Below are 18,948 nucleotides of genomic sequence, written 5' to 3'. Positions count from 1 at the left end.
TTGATTGATTGAGCAATCAAATGAAGTAATGGTAAGATCGATTGAATGAACGAGTCAAAGCCAATTTACACTTACTTGAAAAAATAAAGTGTGCCCTCAGAACACATGATGGAATGTAGGGCATTGCGGGTCGGATCCACTGACTGTTTTAACTTCATATCCATCTATTCATTCTTCGCCCTCACGTTTTCGAATTCTGGACAGTGGAGGATTTTTTTTTGCTATTGGCTTTACGTCGCACCAACACAGATATGTCTTATGGCGACGATGGGACAGGAAAGGGCTAGGACTGGGAAGGAAGCGACCGTGGCCTTAATTAAGGTACAGCCCCAACATTTGCCTGGTGTGAAAATGGGAAACCACGGAAAACCATCTTCAGGGCTGTCGACAGTGGGGTTCGAACCTACTATCTCCCGAATACTGGATACTGGCCGCACTTACGCGACTGCAGCTGTCGAGAGTGGAGGATTATGGATTTTTAAATTGTCATTCCATTTCGTCTCATTTCGTACCATTAGGGTGCGATGACCTAGATGTTAGGCCCCTTTAAACAACAAGCATTATAATCAGACCTAAAGCAATAAAGCAACGTATTGGTGGCGGCTCCGCACCTGCAGCGTAGTGTTCCTGTTTCATTGTGGCAAGTCCATCTGAAGCCTGGGTTAAAATGTAACTTACTTAAAGCCCTCGCCCCTTGTCATCACTCTAAGTAGCTCGAGCTTACACCACTCCTATACTTCTTGGAGAGGAGGTGTTTCCGATAGGTAGCTAATTGGACAATATTCACCTAAGGAGTGTGCAAACTGTCAAATTTCTGGAGGACGGGGTAATTTACTTACAGGCATATTGTATACCCCCTCCCCGGCCGGGTACTGCCTGAAATAAACACTAGTAGTTAAGCCCTCTGATCCTTCACCCCCACCCACCATTTCTTTCTGATTTCGCACCCTGCGCCTATTCCATTTCGATAATGACTGCCTGCACGGAAGCACTGCCAAGAGCGTCAGTGTTCCACTAATATGAATCACGTATTCCAGAGCCGATCATAGGAGCAACTCTTGCAGCAGTTTCGGTAACTGTAGTAAGTGGTGCTGATTATTGTTTTTTTTTTTTGCTACTTGCTTTACGTCGCACCGACACAGATAGGTCTTATGGCGACGATGGGACAGGGAAGGGCTAGGAGTGAGAAGGAAGCGGCCGTGGCCTTAATTAAGGTACAGCTCCAGCATTTTCCTGGTGTGAAAATGGGAAACCACGGAAAACCATTTTCAGGGCTGCCGACAGTGGGGTTCGAACCTACTATCTCCCGAATACTGGATACTGGCCGCACTTAAGCGACTGCAGCTATCGAGCTCGGTGATTATTGTTTTAAGAGCAAGTACAACTGGGTAACGATTCACTCTTTATAGTAATCAAATTAACAAAGAAGATAAGGAGGTCTGACTCTCCAAAGAATACGGTTATCAGCAAAATACAGAAATGGGCCACGAAGGTCGTTAATATTAAATGCTCTCTGAGCCTCGCAAACTTAATATCGTCGGCGTCGGAGCAGGACAAGAGTTGACCAAAGTAAATGTCAGGAATCTGACACTAGTCAGGGGGAAATAATACCAGAATCTATATTGGATGTATGGTCGTCAACCTACATTTCACAGCTGAGAGCCCGTGGCTACTCCATTTAGTCGTCTCTTACGACAGGTAGGTGATATAGTTTGTGTATTATAGCGCCCACATCTATGGGGAGAAACCCTAAATGATTAAAAATTCAATTTACAACTATGTTTGTAGGGGTAAACTTAACATTCTTTCCTCAACACTTCTTAGGACTAGCTGGTATACCACGTCGATACTCTGATTATCCAGACAGTTATACATCTTGAAATGTTGTTTCAAGCCTAGGGTCAACTATCTCTTTTATTGGAATTATCTTCCTTATTTTCATTATTTGGGTTCCTAGCCGAGAGCCCAAATTCGCCTCTTTTAGTCGTCTCTCACGACAGGCAAGGGAATCATGGATGTATTATATTCCCCACTCTCGGACTAATATGGGGCGGGTTTGGGTGGGAGGAGGGCGGTACAATGGAAAAGGGAAGATTTTAACTTACTACCATTCTCAGTTGTGCCACTTTGGAGTGAGTGCACATTGATTGTCCTTTAAAACATGCCGCCGAGTGGGCCAGCTGGGCCCTTCGTGGCCCTTATCTTTCTTTTGCCGATATCTTAATTCCTGGAAAGTTCGGACCCCTCTCTTTTTGATTCCTGATTAGTGTTAAGAGGGGATGGTTGCCTAGTTAGGCCTATACTTTCTCTTAGAACAATGATCACCAACAGCATAACTAAGAAGTGCGGTATACAGTGACGTTTTCGGGGCCATAAGTTCAGGCGTTGTTATAGAAGAAATTAACGAGTGAAGTATAAGTCCACATATTTCTCACCCCCCCCCCGGCCAATTGGCTTTATTACGTCGCACCGACACAGGTAGTTTTTATGGCGACGATGGGACAGGAAATGGGTAGTACTGGGAACGAAGCGGCCGTGGCCTTATTTAAGGTAAAGCTCCAGCATTTGCCTAGTGTGAAAATGGGAAACCACGGAAAATCATGTTCAATGCTGCTGACAGTGAGGTTTGAACCCACTATTTCCCGAATACTGGATACAGACCGCACTTAAACGACTGCAGCTATCGAGATCGATCACTCACGTTCCTTTTACCAGATTATCCAGATTATGAAATGCACTAATGTAATAGAAAGATATGGCGATAAAAGAGAAAGTCTGCAGAGAATTATGATTTTCTTTCAAAGGTGAAATACGTAGTCATTTCAGTCACTTTACCATTGTAAAATTGTATATAGGGTCTACTGTAATAATATAATATTGCAAAACTAAAGTACAAAAATTAACAAACCACCGTCGGTAGCCCTGAAAATGGCTGGGTATGGTCGGCCACTGTCAATCAATAATACTTGTTTTACTGTGCTTTCGTTACACATATTAAAACATTTAAACATCAGCTTGACTGCGTAAGCAATACACTCGCATGAACTCGAAAATAAAAATTAACACATAGCGTTGGGAACTGAGACAACGCCTTGGTCAGGTTTAGCAAGCATGAGGCAAGTGTACTGAGAGCATAAGCGTGCATGCGCGATTCCAGGCAGTGAAGCTACCGAGTCGTTGGAAACAGATCCATCACTTTGGGGGGTTTGTAGACTAGCGGACGGTTCCGGACAGAGCTGAGAGTAACTACAGTATACGGGGCGGAACAACAGACGATAACGAAAGAAAATCTCACTATAATGTAACATTACATTTAAACAAATGAATTAAGTTATTACCGGGCGAGTTGGCCGTGCGCGTAGATGGTTTTCCGTGGTTTACCATTTTCACACCAGGCAAATGCTGGGGCTGTACCTTAATTAAGGCCACGGCCGCTTCCTTCCAACTCCTAGGCCTTTCCTATCCCATCGTCGCCATAAGACCTATCTGTGTCGGTGCGACGTAAAGCCCCTAGCAAAAAAAAAAAAGAATTAAGTTATTTATCATGTTCCTTTCGACTTTATTGGGCGTTGACACAAACCTTACACACACTAAGAAAACGCCACTGGCGATATAGAGCCGGCTATCCGAGTCTGTGATTGTCCCCGCTTGCTTGCACTGGGCTCCTCAATTTTACCTTCACTATATGAAATTTCTTGGTCAGTTCGACGCCTTGGCTTAACAGTCAGCGTTGAGGTCTTCGGTTCAGAGGGCCCCAGCTTCGATTTCCGACCGGGTAGGGGATTTTAATCACGTCTGATTAATACTTCTGGCTCGGTGACTGGGAGTTTGTGTTTGTCCCAACACTTTCCTCTTCATATTCAGACAACACACCACACTGCCAACCATCACATAAACACGCAATAGTGATTATGTCCCTCCACATAGGGTTAGCATCAGAAAGGGCATCCGGCCGTAAAACAAGGCAAAATTCACATGTGCCACACAGTTCCCATCCGCGACCACACAAGTATGGGAAAAACGAAGAAGATATGACATTTCTTGGCCAATTCTTGTTCTCTTCCGACGCTGACGACCCCAGATCAATCCGGTTGTAACTAAGGGTATGTATTCGAATATGCCAGCCCTTCGTTGTGATAGAGTTATGGGCATGCAACATAATTTCGCGGTGCTGAGTTCATATCACCACAGCGCTTCTGAAAACAGTACTGACTACTGTAGATAGTGAGACATTGCAATAAATATCATGATATACGGCATAATGGTACGTGTCCGCGGTTCAGATTCCAAATAAAACAGAAGATCCGTTACTGTGACCGCGATATGAACGGTGACGTAATACTCCATGGTTACTTTTTTACTTCCTCTGAAAATAAAAATCACCAACTATACTTTTCTCTTCTTCAATTTCAAGCATATGCTGTTGTTCCTGAATTATTGCCTTATTACACAATAATTATGCCTTTGCTGGCGCGGTGTAGTGTTTACAGTGCACTATGTCTTCTGGTAAGGGCTAGAATAAATTTGTTACTTTCATTGACCTGTCTCAGTCTCATCCTTGGCTTTGACAATATGAAAGTGACTGAGGTATGAGCGATGCTAGTAATACCATTCCTTATGCAGCCGGTCTCTGTTAAGAATGGTGTGAAAATATCGCTCATAGGATCAGTTGGTGCATGCATTTCAGTGGGCTTGGCAGACTGATATGTAATAGCAACTCCTGGCTCGGTGAGGAAAGCAACGGGAAAATACCTCACTCCTCATTTCCCTAGTACACCTCTTCAGTGACACCTAGGCTGTTTATTACAGCAGTTGGCGGAGCCGTGGAGGATCAAACCAGCCTTCGGGATGAATACTCGACCTACACACAATATTTTTCACAATGTTGTGCATTATTTCACAACAATTTTTACCGCGTGGCACTGCCGCAAGGTAGAAATATTACCGTCCACTAAAAACGCCCAAACATGCATACGTTTTTTTTTCTAGTTGTTTTACGTCGCACCGACACAGATAGGTCTTAGGGCAACGATAGGACAGGAAAGGGCTAGGAGTGGGAAGGAAGCGGCCGTGGCCTTGATTAAGGTACAGCCCCAGCATTTGCCTAGTGTGAAAATGGGAAACCACGGAAAACCATTTTCAGGGCTGCCGACAGTGGGGTTCGAACCTACTATCTCCCGAATACTGGATACTGGCCGCACTTAAGCGACTGCAGCTATCGAGCTCGGTGATTATTGTTTTAAGAGCAAGTACAACTGGGTAACGATTCACTCTTTATAGTAATCAAGTTAACAAAGAAGATAAGGAGGTCTGACTCTCCAAAGAATACGGTTATCAGCAAAATACGGAAATGGGCCACGAAGGTCGTTAACATTAAATGCTCTCTGAGCCTCGCAAACTTAATACCGTCGGCGTCGGAGCAGGACAAGAGTTGACCAAAGTTAATGTGAGGAATCTGACACTAGTCAGGGGGAAATAATACCAGAATTTATATTGGATGTATGGTCGTCAACCTACATTTCACAGTTGAGAGCCCGTGGCTACTCCATTTAGTCGTCTCTTACGACAGGTAGATGATATAGTTTGTGTATTATAGCGCCCACATCTATGGGGAGAGGGACACTTCCTAGCCGAGAGCCCAAATTCGCCTCTTTTAGTCGTCTCTCACGACAGGCAAGGGTATCATGGATGTACTATATTCACCACTCGCGGACTAATATGGGGCGAGTTTGGGTGGGAGGAGGGCGGTACAACGGAAAAGGGAAGATTTTAACTTACTACCATTCTCAGTTGTGCCACTTTGGAGTGAGTGCACATTGATTGTCCTTTAAAACATGCCGCCGAGTGGGCCAGCTGGGCCCTTCGTGGCCCTTATCTTTCTTTTGCCGATATCTTAATTCCTGGAAAGTTCGGACCCCTCTCTTTTTGATTCCTGATTAGTGTTAAGAGGGGATGGTTGCCTAGTTAGGCCTATACTTTCTCTTAGAACAATGATCACCAACAGCATAACTAAGAAGTGCGGTATACAGTGACGTTTTCGGGGCCATAAGTTCAGGCGTTGTTATAGAAGAAATTAACGAGTGAAGTATAAGTCCACATATTTCTCACCCCCCCCCCCGGCCAATTGGCTTTATTACGTCGCACCGACACAGGTAGTTTTTATGGCGACGATGGGACAGGAAATGGGTAGTACTGGGAACGAAGCGGCCGTGGCCTTATTTAAGGTAAAGCTCCAGCATTTGCCTAGTGTGAAAATGGGAAACCACGGAAAATCATGTTCAATGCTGCTGACAGTGAGGTTTGAACCCACTATTTCCCGAATACTGGACACAGACCGCACTTAAACGACTGCAGCTATCGAGATCGATCACCCACGTTCCTTTTACCAGATTATCCAGATTATGAAATGCACTAATGTAATAGAAAGATATGGCGATAAAAGAGAAAGTCTGCAGAGAATTATGATTTTCTTTCAAAGGTGAAATACGTAGTCATTTCAGTCACTTCACCATTGTAAAATTGTATATAGGGTCTACTGTAATAATATAATACCGGGCGAGTTGGCCGTGCGCGTAGAGGCGCGCGGCTGTGAGCTTGCATCCGGGAGATAGTAGGTTCGAATCCCACTATCGGCAGCCCTGAAGATGGTTTTCCGTGGTTTCCCATGTTCACACCAGGCAAATGCTGGGGCTGTACCTTAATTAAGGCCACGGCCGCTTCCTTCCAACTCCTAGGCCTTTCCCATCCCATCGTCGCCATAAGACCTATCTGTGTCGGTGCGACGTAAAAGCCCCTAGAAAAAAAAATATTGCAAAACTAAAGTACAAAAATTAACAAACCGCCTGAAAATGGCTGGATGTGGTCGGCCACTGTCAATCAATAATAATTGTTTTACTGTGCTTTCACTACACATATTAAAACATTTAAACATCAGCTTGACTGCGTAAGCAATACACTCACTTGAACTAGAAAATAAAAAAATTAACACATAGCGTTGGGAACTGAGACAACGCCCTGGTCAGGTTTAGCAAGCATGAGGCAAGTGTAATGAGAGCATAAGCGTGCATGCGCGATTCCAGGCAGTGAAGCTACCGAGTCGTTGGAAAGAGATCCAACGCTTTGGCGGGTTTGTAGACTAGCGGACGGTTCCGGACAGAGCTGAGAGTAACTACAGTATACGAAGCGGAACAACAAACGATAACGAAAGAAAATCTCACTATAATGTAACATTACATTTAAACTTATGAATTAAGTTATTTATCATGATTCTTTCGACTTTATTGGGCGTTGACACAAACCTTACACACACTAAGAAAACGCCACTGGCGATATAGAGCCGGCTATCCGAGTCTGTGATTGTCCCCGCTTGCTTGCACTGGGCTCCTCAATTTTACCTTCACTATATGAAATTTCTTGGTCAGTTCGACGCCTTGGCTTAACAGTCAGCGTTGAGGTCTTCGGTTCAGAGGGTCCCAGCTTCGATTTCCGGCCGGGTAGGGGATTTTGATCACGTCTGATTAATACTTCTGGCTCGGTGACTGGGAGTTTGTGTTTGTCCCAACACTTTCCTCTTCATATTCAGACAACACACCACACTGCCAACCATCACATAAACACGCAATAGTGATTATGTCCCTCCATATAGGGTTAGCATCAGAAAGGGCATCCGGCCGTAAAACAAGGCAAAATTCACATGTGACACACAGTTCGCATCCGCGACCACACAAGTATGGGAAAACGAAGAAGATATGACATTTCTTGGCCAATTCTTGTTCTCTTCCGACGCTGACGACCCCAGATCAATCCGGTTGTAACTAAGGGTATGTATTCGAATATGCCAGCCCTTCGTTGTGATAGAGTTATGGGCATGCAACATAATTTCGCGGTGCTGAGTTCATATCACCACAGCGCTTCTGAAAACAGTACTGACTACTGTAGATAGTGAGACATTGCAATCAATATCATGATGTACGGCATAATGGCACGTGTCCGCGGTTCAGATTCCAAATAAAACAGAAGATCTGTTACTGTGACCACGATATGAACGGTGACGTAATACTCCATGCTTACTTTTTTACTTCCTCTGAAAATAAAAATCACCAACTATACTTTTCTCTTCTTCAATTTCAAGCATATGCTGTTGTTCCTGAATTATTGCCTTATTACACAATAATTATGCCTTTGCTGGCGCGGTGTAGTGTTTACAGTGCACTATGTCTTCTGGTAAGGGCTAGAATAAATTTGTTACTTTCATTGACCTGTCTCAGTCTCATCCTTGGCTTTGACAATATGAAAGTGACTGAGGTATGAGCGATGCTAGTAATACCATTCCTTATGCAGCCGGTCTCTGTTAAGAATGGTGTGAAAATATCGCTCATAGGATCAGTTGGTGCATGCATTTCAGTGGGCTTGGCAGACTGATATGTAATAGCAACTTCTGGCTCGGTGAGGAAAGCAAGGGGAAAATACCTCACTCCTCATTTCCCTAGTACACCTTTTCAGTGACACCTAGGCTGTTTATGTCAGGTGTTGGCGGAGCCGTGGAGGATTAAACCAGCCTTCGGGATGAATACCCGACATACGCACAATAATTTTCACAATGTTGTGCATTATTTCACAACAATTTTTACCGTGCGGCACTGCCGCAAGGTAGAAATATTACCGTCCACTAAAAACGCCCAAACATGCATACGTTTTTTTTCTAGTTGTTTTACGTCGCACCGACACAGATAGGTCTTACGGCAACGATAGGACAGGAAAGGGCTAGGAGTGGGAAGGAAGCGGCCGTGGCCTTGATTAAGGTACAGCCCCAGCATTTGCCTGGTGTGAAAATGGGAAACCACGGAAAACCATTTTCAGGGCTGCCGACAGTGGGGTTCGAACCTACTATCTCCCGAATACTGGATACTGGCCGCACTTAAGCGACTGCAGCTATCGAGCTCGGTAACATGCATACGCAAATACATTTGAACTCTGTAATTATACTACTGAAGTAGCAGGAGAGCGGTTTACAAAAATGGAGCCACACAGAGGAAATTTTGTAGCCAACGATTTCGGATAATAACGGTAGTACGCGAAGAGGGTTAAAAAGCGCTTTAGTTTTAAGTCGATATACTTCATTACACCGGTTAAAATGTGCTAGCCATCTTATTTTTTCCTGACAACAGGGCAGGATCGCTGTCATATATTAAATAGGACACACAAACAAAATCTGAAAAAAATGTGCAGTTTTCTTATTCACAGTTTAAAGGCAAGTGTCACGGGATATCGACTTCTGACTGGAATGCCACCACAGCATTGGTCACGTATGCACCAGTGCCATCTAAACAAGATTTCATGGGACTAAAGTTGGAATGCGCACCTTTCTTTTTGTATTCTGTCCAGGTTTTGAAGCGAGTTTGGTTCGAACCCACTATCTCCTGAATGCAAGCTCACAGCTACGCGCCCCTAAACGCACGTCCATCTCCCCCGGTGTGCAGCAAGAGCCACACATTTTTTCATATAATTGAAAACATTTCATTGTATTAACATCAAAGCAATGTTTGTCTTTATTTCATGTTCTAGGAGCGGCTCCCAAGGAAACTTCGGCGGAGGAGGGTTTGAGCTACTAATACGGCAGAGGACATGTTCCCCCATTCCAACTTCAACCCCTAAACCAGAATGTGGAGGGATTTTCTCGTCACGTCAATTTATTCTACAAAGTCCTGGATATCCCAGATCTTACCCAGAAAATGCAGACTGTGAGTACATAGTACGATCTCCTCCAGGACAAGACACGTGCTACCTGCAGTTGGAGTTCCTCCAGTTCTCCTTGGAGTCATCTCCAGGTTGTAAGAAGGACCGTCTTCAGATTGGCAGTCAGGAGGTTTTATGTGGACAAGTCTCTGGGACCAAGCAATATAATCGAGTGTTGGGGAACTTCCGTGTACGGTTTGTCTCTGATGGTGCTGGCAATGGTCGTGGCTTCCAGATCTCGGTCATTCAATTACCGTGTTCATCAACTACTACAATTGTGCCACCCACTCGTCCTGCGACAACTTATTATCCAACATTCCGGCCGCCAGTCACACCCAATCCGCAACCTCCAGTCTACCCGTATCCTCCAACAAATCCTCATCCTCCATTTAATACACTCCCCCCATATCCTCAGCCTACTGTATCTACACCATCCTCTCAGTGTTGTGGTACTGAGTATAGCGGTCGTCACGAATACCTTGTCAGTCCAGGGTTCCCATATGCCACTAGACAAAATGCAGATTGTTCATACAGTATCAACCGCTTCAGTTCCAATACTTGCCAAATTCGAATTAATTTTAAGTTCTTCTCTCTAGGAGAATCGGATAACTATTTAGGTTGCCGAGGTGGGTACTTGGTGATTGGAAATCGCTGTTTCTGTGGCTGTCTAACGGGAAACACGGTGACCTTAGATGCCAGACTAGGAACTTGGCCTAAAATATTACGGTATGTTAGTGATTCTAGGTTCAATAACCACGGTTTCTTGCTTGAGATATTTCAGGACGATTGTCAAAAGTACATCAATTATAACCCAAGTTCCCTTGAAAGAATTATGGATCTTAACAACGTGATATCGAATGAGACAGCTCAGGACAGTACGCGACATTTCTCACTGGAGTCCGTTGAAACAGACTCTGATGATACAGTGAATGCGACAAATAAAGAGCAGTTCTTTGTAGTGCATCCGTTAAATAGTAACGAGACGAATTGGAGTGAAGGAAACGAGACGAGGAAGAAACGTTTCTTGTGGAAGCCAGCTGTCACTGATATGTCGTGTGGTTTATGGACACTAGGATCTTGGCTGCAGTATCCTTCGCTGTGTCCAATATCATCTCAGTCCGTACACTGTCAAGATCTTGGGCAGCTTGAAGGGTGGATAGCTTCACCTTTGTATCCTCGGCCATATCCGGGTAATATGAGGAATTACTACAGGTAAGTACAATTTCTACTACGAAATACTGTAGATATTAAACATGACATGTTAGGTATATATTAGCAAACTACCTCTTAAATATCTGTAGATGAGGGCACAGAAAACATTTATGGTATCTCGTGCCTAACAAACGGAGTGATTAAACGAGAATCCTCCGTTAGGGTACGTTTATGCTGGCACATCGCTAGGCCTCGCTGCTCGATGTTAGGCGATAATGAAACAAACCAATAGATCTCAATCGGTGCCTTTACCCTGGAGCTCGGCTTCTCGCTACGTTGCTGGCTGCTATCCTCACCATATTAGAGATGGGGAGATTCTGAACGAGTGATTCAAAATGAACGAATCATTGCACTGAACGATTGAATCATGATTCAGTGAACGAAATGAATCGACTCGTTTGTGAATCGAAATCTGAATCGAGAGATGGCAGCCGCAACTCGTTCCTTGGTTCCTCGTTCGTTCTGATTCATATCGCCAAATCGGATATCCACCACTTTTGAATCAATGACTACTTGTGAAGAACGACTCTGTTATTTTTTATTTAACCTGAACTAAAAGTCCGGTCCACAAGTCAAATACTCCTAACCTAAACTTACAGGAAAAAATATAATTTTTTAATAAGAAATTATCACGTAGTTTCAAGTCACACACTTCTCGGAACTTTAAGCTACACTCAACTTCCAGCTCGTGGCGAAATGTTAGGTTAAGTTTACTTCAAGGTTCCCGCTCACGTTCTTGTTCTTGTGAAGTAACGTGTGAAACATGGCCACAAAAATGTTCATATCTACTATAAATTTCAAATTCGATTCTCGTATAGTTTCGAATGGTAGCTACTTAAGTTTGGAAAGGATTAGTCAGACAGTTGTGTAGCATTTCTCAACTGTAACCTCTAAAAAGGATATTACTCTTGTTAAAATGCTATCAATTATTATTATTATACCTTGAACATTTCACTTCTTGTAACCTGTAAACATGTAAAGCAGTAGCAGTTATAAAGAACATAACGGAATGGTTCATCTGAGTCCATGGTTTCGCTTTCGGCTCTCCGTCACGCGGTATTGGAATGAACGAATTAAATGAACGAATCAAATGAACGAATCATTTTAGTGAATCGGTTCAAATGAATCGGTTCTTCTAAAAGAATCAGATTCCCCATCTCTATTGCTCTCAAACATGTTTGTTTCTGGAGCCTGGTGCATCGCCAGCTATTATGCAACTTGGACTGCGATTGGTTCTTTCAAGGTGACTCGCTCTTCCACTCCTCCTCTCTCTGCATCCCATGCAGATGTTCTGTGATTACTAGTTATCTGAACCTGATCCGGTCCTACGTTGTGCTGTTTCGTTTCTGTTACGGGCGACGATTTAAAAAAAAATGCTGATATCAGCTGTCTTCGAACGAAATGCGATTAGGAACCAGCGGTATGCCGATCATAATAACAGGTTCAAACTGGATAAACTATGGAATGAAGAGAAGACGAGCTGTTTGTAGTCCTCGTCATCTGGTTTGTGAGGGTTAGTGGCCTGTTTTATCGTCCTTGAAAGTGGAGTTTCTATTTGGTTTTAATTCATATCTTGTTGTTAACTACGCTTTCATTCTATTGAATATGTTTCTATTTATCTTTCTATGAGCCTCCGTGGCTCAGACGGCAGCGCGTTCGGCCTCTCACCGCTGGATACCGTGGTTCAAATCCCTGTCACTCCATGTGAAATTTGTGCTGGAGAAAGGGGAGGCGGGACAGGTTTTCCTCCGGGTACTCCGGTTTTCCCTGTCATCTTTCATTCCAGCAACACTCTCCATTCTCATTTCATAGCATCTATCAGTCATTAATAAATCACTTTAGGAGTGGCGACCCCATCGTACTAACAGCCTATATCCGCTTCATTCATTCCATCCCTGACCCGGTCAATGACTGGAAAACAGGTTGTAGGTTTTCATTTTTCATTATCATTCTATGTTTTTAATATGTTTTCAGCTTTTAACTTGAATTAAATATATGATTTTAAACGATTCAAAGGGTGAACTCCATATTTCATTCTCTTATTTTTTGTGCGTACCGCTGATGAATCGGAACTATCGCTCTCAAAAGACGAGAACATGTTCACAAGGTGAATTTTTCACTACAACTGCGAGCTGCCAGCAGAGTGAGCGCGGGAATGCTGCAGGGTAAAAGCTCCATGGCGAGCTCCGCAGCGAGGTGCTAGGTCGAACTTCAAGGTGCCAGCATAAACAATCGAATACTTTTAGTAACCGAATAACCTCCATCCGATTATTTACATAATCGAATAATTATCGAATAAAATAATCGAATGAGTTTCAAATACCATTCAGTTGTATCACATAGAATATTCGGATGCGTCATGAATCAATTGTTCGGTTTAAGTGTGCCGGATGGATAATTGGTTGAAATGAGCGAATAGATGGACTCTTATGAAAAATAGAAATACGCATTTTTCCATACGTACCTCCAAATGCTGGAACGAAATGAGTGCATTAACTGTCCTAATAACATTGCTTTTCATTCGATAATTTCGAAAGCATTCACTATTCAATTACCTCATTCATTCGAATGCATTTCCGAATGACTAATCGACAAAATAATTGGATGGGAAATATAATCGAGTAATCGAATAAAAGGAAATAATCGAATACGGTAAGTGATTATTTTGTATTTGATTATCCCATCACTACCTTAGACACGCTGAATGAATAATCAAAAAATAATCGAATAAGAAATATAATCGAGTAATCGAATAAAAGGAAATAATCGAACAAGTGATTATTTTGTATTCGATTATCCCACCACTACCTTAGACACGCTGAATGAATTTGCTAGTTGCTTTACGTCGCACCGACACAGATCCCATGGCGACGATGGGACAGGAAAGGGCTAGGAGTGGGAAGGAAGCGGCCGTGGCCTTAATTAAGGTACAGCCCCAGCATTTGCCTGGTGTGAAAATGGGAAACCACGGAAACGCTGAATGAATAATCAAAAAATAATCGAATGAGAAATATAATCGAGTAATCGAATAAAAGGAAATAATCGAACAAGTGATTAATTTGTATTCGATTATCCCATCACTACCTTAGACACGCTGAATGAATAATCGAAAAATAATCGAACGGGAAATATATGATGATGATGCTTGTTGTTTAAAGGGGCCTAACATCGAGGTCATCGGCCCCTAATGGTACGAAATGAAATAACAAAACATTCAAATTCATCCACTGACCAAAATAAAATAAAAAATGTCATGAAGAATGAATGGATGGACATGAACCCTACAAAAAACAAAAACAAAAACAAACAAACAAACAAACAAACAAACAAACAAACAAACATAAAACAGTAGATCAGACTCAAAAAGAAGGTAGTTAATTAGAGTATTACTGACCAAGGGACCATTTATTAAGCACAATGATGCTTGATATCTGAAGGTGTGCTAAATTCACGTCTAAGGCCCCACAGAATGGTACATGTCGCGAGTAAAGTAGAACCATGGTATTTGTCATGTTGGGGTACTGATCAAAAGTAGCGGAGACTCACGCTGGTCCACACAAGATGGTACTACTCACAAGTATTGCAATTCGTACAGGGAACGCAGACCTATGGTGATGCTCACACAACGGCGCCACTCATAGCCAACGCAAACCGGTAAGGTTCCCCACCTAGGTGTAGCTACTAGTCACGGGCGCCGGTATTCCCGTGGTGTTTTTCATATAGTGGGTACCAATCACAGGCAACGCTGACCCACGGTGCGGCTCATGTAGCGGTACAACTCACAGGCTACGCCCAGACCCGCGGTGTTGCTCACATGAGTACGACGCACGGGTACTGAAATCCACCAGGCCAGGTTTTTTACTGCAACTAATCACAAACCTATTTCGTACCAATTTTTTTTTTGCTAGCGGCTTTACGTCGCACCGACGCAGATAGTTCTTATGGCGACGATGGGATAGGAAAGGCCTAGGAGTTGGAAGGAAGCGGCCGTGGCCTTAATTAAGGTACAGCCCCAGCATTTGCCTGGTGTGAAAATGGGAAACCACGGAAAACCATCTTCAGGGCTGCCGATAGTGGGATTCGAACCTACTATCTCCCGGATGCAAGCTCACAGCCGCGCGCCTCTACGCGCACGGCCAACTCGCCCGGTCGTACCAATTTAGTGATACTACTCGCAAGTACATGCAACCCATGGTGTTCCCCGCATGATGGTACGAATCAAGAGTAGTTTCATGGTTTTAATTCAATCATCCCTTGGTCGCCCCTTGTAGTCGCCTCTTACGACAGGCAGGGGATACCGCGGGTGTATTTTACATGTGCGTCCCCCACCCGCAGGGGGTAGTGTGTTTGGTCCGCGAGAGGTATTTTATTTCCCTCAAGTCCGCCGGCAAGCCGGTTAGGACCCCCCTATCCGCCACATGGGACGCGCCACGTGGGAGTATCACCTCTCCCCCTGCTACGCCTGCGTAGTAGGTTCGTGGCGCCAGCGTAGTAGGTTCGTGGCACTACCTTAGACACGCTCAATTTTGGAGTGTACGTAGGCTAGCCGTTGGTCATGGCTCAATTATTTGGCATTGCTTCAATTTACCGTGAATGTCTTCTGTACCCCATATACAGAGGTATACATATTGTTTTCCACTTTGTGTACTCCGAATATTTTGTGATGTCTGAAGCCATCTCTTTTTTGTTTCGACTCAGTTAATTTATAACTGTTAGGCTCTCCAGTCTGCCGAAACTAACATTGAGTAAATGCATTTATAAACTACATGAAAAAAGAAAACATATGGTAAGATAATTCTACCAAAAAAATTAAGTCGTTTCTTTTTTCTGTAGTTTATAAATTTACGTATTCAAATTAGTTTCGCCAGACCGAAGAAACTAACTGTTATAAAAAATTAGTAAAATTCTCAGAAAATGTTGTAAATATCACGTCACATTGTAACCATATGAAAAATCATATTAATATTGGTAAAAGCATTGAAGCTCGTTAGAACTTACCAGCGTTTCGCCCCAGTGTAGCAATGGATTCACGAAACTTTCACGATTGAAAAGGCCTAAAGAGTTTGAATGTTATCGACAGTTGCAATCGATAAAGCAAATGGTGGTTTTCTTCTGGGAACTTAATTTTTGAAATACTGTACATGCCTAAAACAGCACCCCGTGTGGGTAGGGGACACAGAAGAAGAATACACCCACGGTATCCCTTGCCTGTCATGAGAGGCGACTAAAACTCTCTTTCTCCGATACAAATCTCCTGCCCTGAGAGACAGTCTCGCCATCTAGGAGGCCCGCCTCCCCCTTCAGGGGAGAAATGAAACATTTAGTAGTAGTAGTGTCTCAACGGCGTGCTAACAGCCAGCGTCTTGGAAATGTGCAGTAATCTAACTGAAGAGTCCACTGCTACACTGGGGCTAAACGCTGATAATTTCACGACTGAAATGTCTGAACAGCTTGAATGATTTTAACATTTGCAGTCGATGAAATTAAATTATGTTTTCATTCTGGGAAATTCATTTCTTAAAATACTGTGTTTACGATTACTTCCATACCGTGAGCCATGTGCTTGCCTACTGTGAATTACATTTTCTTGGACAGGCGAGAGAATTTATCGGTAAAAAATATCATGAATACAATAATAGAAGAGTTTCTGAAGTGAAAGTAGAACATCGATGATGATGATGATGATGATGTTGATTGTTGTTTAAAGGGGCCTAACATCTAGGGCATCGGCCCCTGATGGTACGAAATGAAATGGCAAAACAAAAGTTCAAAATCATCCACTGACCAAAATAAAATATCTCACGAAGAATGAATGGATGGATATGAATTAAAAACAATCAGTGGAACCGACCCAGAAACTATCATAAAAATAGTATTACTGGCCAAGGGACCACTTCTAAAGGACAATCCCGAATTGAGGAGGCGTGTTGTCTAAAGGGGTCCAAAATACAAGTCAACGGCCCCTCATAATGGTAATTATTACTAGTAAAGTAGTACCTTGGTATTTGTCTTGTTGGGGTACTAATCAGAAGTAGCATAGATTCACGGTGTTCCACACATGATGGTACTAATCACAAGTATTGTACTTCGTACACGTAACGCAGACTTATGGCGTTTCTCACATAATGTTGCCACTCATGGGCAACGCAAACCGATGATGTTCCTCACCTAGGTGTACTAATCACGGGCGCCGGTATTCCCGTGGTGTTCCTCATATAGTGGGTACTAATCACAGGCAACGCAGACCCACAGTGTCGCTCATATAGTGGTACTACTCACAGGCAATGCCTAGACCCGTAGTGTTTCTCACAATGGTACTAATCACGGGTAGTGGAAACCCACAGTGAACCACTCTCTGCTGCTACTAATCACAAACCTATTGTGTACCTAATATAGTGGTACTACCCGCAAGTAAATGCAACCCATGGTCTTCTCCGCGTGATGGTACTAATCAAAAGTAGTTTCATGGTTCTAATACAAGCATCCCTTGGTCGCGCCTTTAAGTCGCCTCCCACGACAGGCAGGGGTACCGTGGGTATATTCTTCGTCTACATCTCCCACCCACAGGGGATAGACAGAGAGAAAAAGGAAGAAAAAGTAGGGATCCTTCACTTCGAAAAATGAATTAGCGGACGAAGAAAGGCAAGAGCCACGAAGGCCGTGAAAATGAAGGACTCCCTAGGCCTCGAATGCTTCGGGGTCGGAAAAAAACGAGAGGTGACAAAGCAAGGTCGGACAGGATAGATGAAAGTGAGGAGCCTGGCACAAGTAAGTGGAAGCAATGCTAGGACTCAGCTAAGGGCCCCGTGGTCACCAACCCACGCTCCCAAGTTGAGATCCCCTTGGACCCCATTTAGTCGCCTCTTACGATAGGCAGGGGATACCGTGGGTGTATTCTTCATCTGCGTCCCCCACCCAAAGGGGTAAGTAGAACATCATCATCATAGGTTGTTCTGCCATTCGGCAGGTCCAATCACGGCTGTGACCTCCATATCTCTCCATCTTGTGCCCTTTTCTTCACTTCTGCATAATCTTCCTTTCTTTTTCTAATGCTGATATCGTCTCCTTCCTCTTCCTCGTTTTCCTTTTATCATCCCTTCAATTGCTATTCGTAGTAAGGTGTTGTGTCTTAGATTATGCCCTATCCAGTTTTTCTTCCTATTTTGGATTACGGTCAGCATGCTCCTCACTCCTCCCACTCTCTTCAGAACTTCCTCATTTGATATTTTATCTTCCCATTTTTTACACCTTCAATTCTTCGCCAAATCAGTAGAACATCATCACATTAAAATAGTTGGACTATCTCTGTTAGGAACATGGTATTTCTCACGTTCCAAGGTATGGAAGTAAGTTAAAACTTTTTGAAATAACAAAAATTGGTGTTCATTTCAGAATCCGCCGTGCTGAAGGCTACTGTAGAGTGGAACTAGCGGTGATCGACTTCGGAGTGGAACCTAGTCCTAACTGTGAGAAAGACTACTTGCTGGTGGCTGGATACCGGTATTGTGGCACCACCCTCCAAGCTACCACATGTAAGTATTTTATTCAGAGGTATTTTTATTTAGTTGCAAAACTGCCTCCCAATGGAGGCAGCCCTAAAGGACTCAGTATATACACATGACAATAATAAATAACCTTAAAATTATGATTACAATATTAAAATATAATAATCTCTATATGCAAAATAACATGTTCTGACTGACCGACTGATTCATCATGCGTGAATTGTTTTCTATGAGGATACAAATATCTTAAAAAAACTGAACATTTTACAGACATGAAAATGTGTTTGGAATCTCCTTTAAAAATAAAGAAATGCGTATCTTTTGTTTTCGGAAAATCCACTTAAGGTGGGGGTAAATTTAAGTGAAGAAGGAGTTGAATTCTGTTTATAAGGATACTTAGACTGTATCTCAAAACTGAAGATGTTATAGACGTGTAAATTGGTATCTGGAATCTCCTTCAAAAATAAAGAAACAAGTATTTTTGTTTTCAGAAAAT

General features: G+C 43.1%; 1 protein-coding gene across 1 annotated transcript in view; it reads left to right on the top strand.

Annotated features, from left to right (window-relative positions):
* LOC136872169 (cubilin) overlaps positions 1–18,948 on the top strand; it is a 59,972-nt gene that overhangs the window by 18,279 nt on the left and 22,745 nt on the right. The window contains exons 3-4 of the mRNA XM_067146007.2: positions 9,565–10,947; positions 18,340–18,479. Coding sequence (XP_067002108.2) covers positions 9,565–10,947; positions 18,340–18,479 — 1,523 coding nt within the window. The remainder of the gene's footprint in view (positions 1–9,564; positions 10,948–18,339; positions 18,480–18,948) is intronic.

Source organism: Anabrus simplex, chromosome 4 (genome assembly GCF_040414725.1).
Source record: "Anabrus simplex isolate iqAnaSimp1 chromosome 4, ASM4041472v1, whole genome shotgun sequence".
NCBI classification, from domain to species: Eukaryota; Metazoa; Arthropoda; class Insecta; order Orthoptera; family Tettigoniidae; genus Anabrus; species Anabrus simplex.
The sequence above is the reverse complement of the archived record's forward strand: the minus strand, read 5'-3'. Positions and strand labels throughout refer to the sequence as shown.